The 942-nt window shown below is 50.3% G+C and overlaps 1 protein-coding gene across 1 annotated transcript in view; it reads right to left on the reverse strand.

Moving 5' to 3' along the window:
• Positions 1 to 268: 268 nt before the first annotated feature.
• Positions 269 to 942, reverse strand: part of LOC119409778 (CREB-regulated transcription coactivator 2) — a gene marked incomplete in the record, with an annotated part of 35,578 nt that continues 34,904 nt past the window's right edge. The window contains 1 exon segment of the mRNA XM_037676677.1: positions 269 to 531. Coding sequence (XP_037532605.1) covers positions 341 to 531 — 191 coding nt within the window.

The following is a 942-nucleotide window of genomic DNA, read 5'->3' on the forward strand; positions in this document are numbered from 1 at the left end:
CGTGCATAATGCTGCTCAAAACGCCGCGGGCTTTACATTAAACAGACGCGACCTTTGCTCGTGCAGAAAAGACACCAAGAAGCTAATGCCGACAAACTGAAGCGATGCAGAGTTCACTTCCCTGGAGGAAAACGACCCCCCCATTCTGCCCCTCCCCCTCCCCGGTTCATTCTGACGAGAAACCAAAAGTCTTCATCATCACCCCGATGAAGATCTACCGGTACTTCAAGACCTTCAGACCAGCTGGTTTTGGTTTCTTTTTTTGCAGGGTGGGGGTGGATCTTCTTCACCTCCTCACAGAGTTTGTTTGCTTTGTGTGTATGTGGGAGGGGGAGGGGGGTCATTTGAGCCTGTCGGACCGGAAAGAGTCCTCTACAACTGGGTCGGCGAGCATCAGGTCACCCTCCAGCATGTCAAGAGAGAGAGGGTCCATCCTTAGCTGCTCGTCCAGGGAGAAGGGGTCCATCTCGAAGCCGGGGACGCGGGACAGGGCACTGGCAATCTCCTTGGACAGACCTGTGGGGGAGTCTCCTGCAGGGACGAGACCAGAGGTCAGAGGTCAGAAATTCCAGAGCTTGATGTCAAATCAAAAACACCAAAGTTCATGCTCAATAATCCAAGTAGAACATCCTGAAACTCCAGTGCACATTTTCACGTAGACTGTCATAACACAACCTTTAGAAAACCACAACGTCATAACTCCACCTCTAATCTAACCTACAACCCAAAGTGTGTGAAACGTCATGACGACAGTAACGAAGGATTAACCCTCCTGCTTCACTTAGGTCCAAACTGAGGCCTCTGCTCATTTTGACCAAAGGGCAGCAGGAGGCTTGAAGATGGTCTGTGCTGCAGATTCTACAGAAGGTACATTTAGCGGTTTAAAGCAACAGACTGTTTTTGACAATTGTTATAAGTATCCATCCACCCACCCACCCACCC

The sequence above is a fragment of the Nematolebias whitei genome, chromosome 5 (assembly GCF_014905685.2).
Source record: "Nematolebias whitei isolate Nwh7 chromosome 5, NemWhi1, whole genome shotgun sequence".
Taxonomy (NCBI): Eukaryota; Metazoa; Chordata; class Actinopteri; order Cyprinodontiformes; family Rivulidae; genus Nematolebias; species Nematolebias whitei.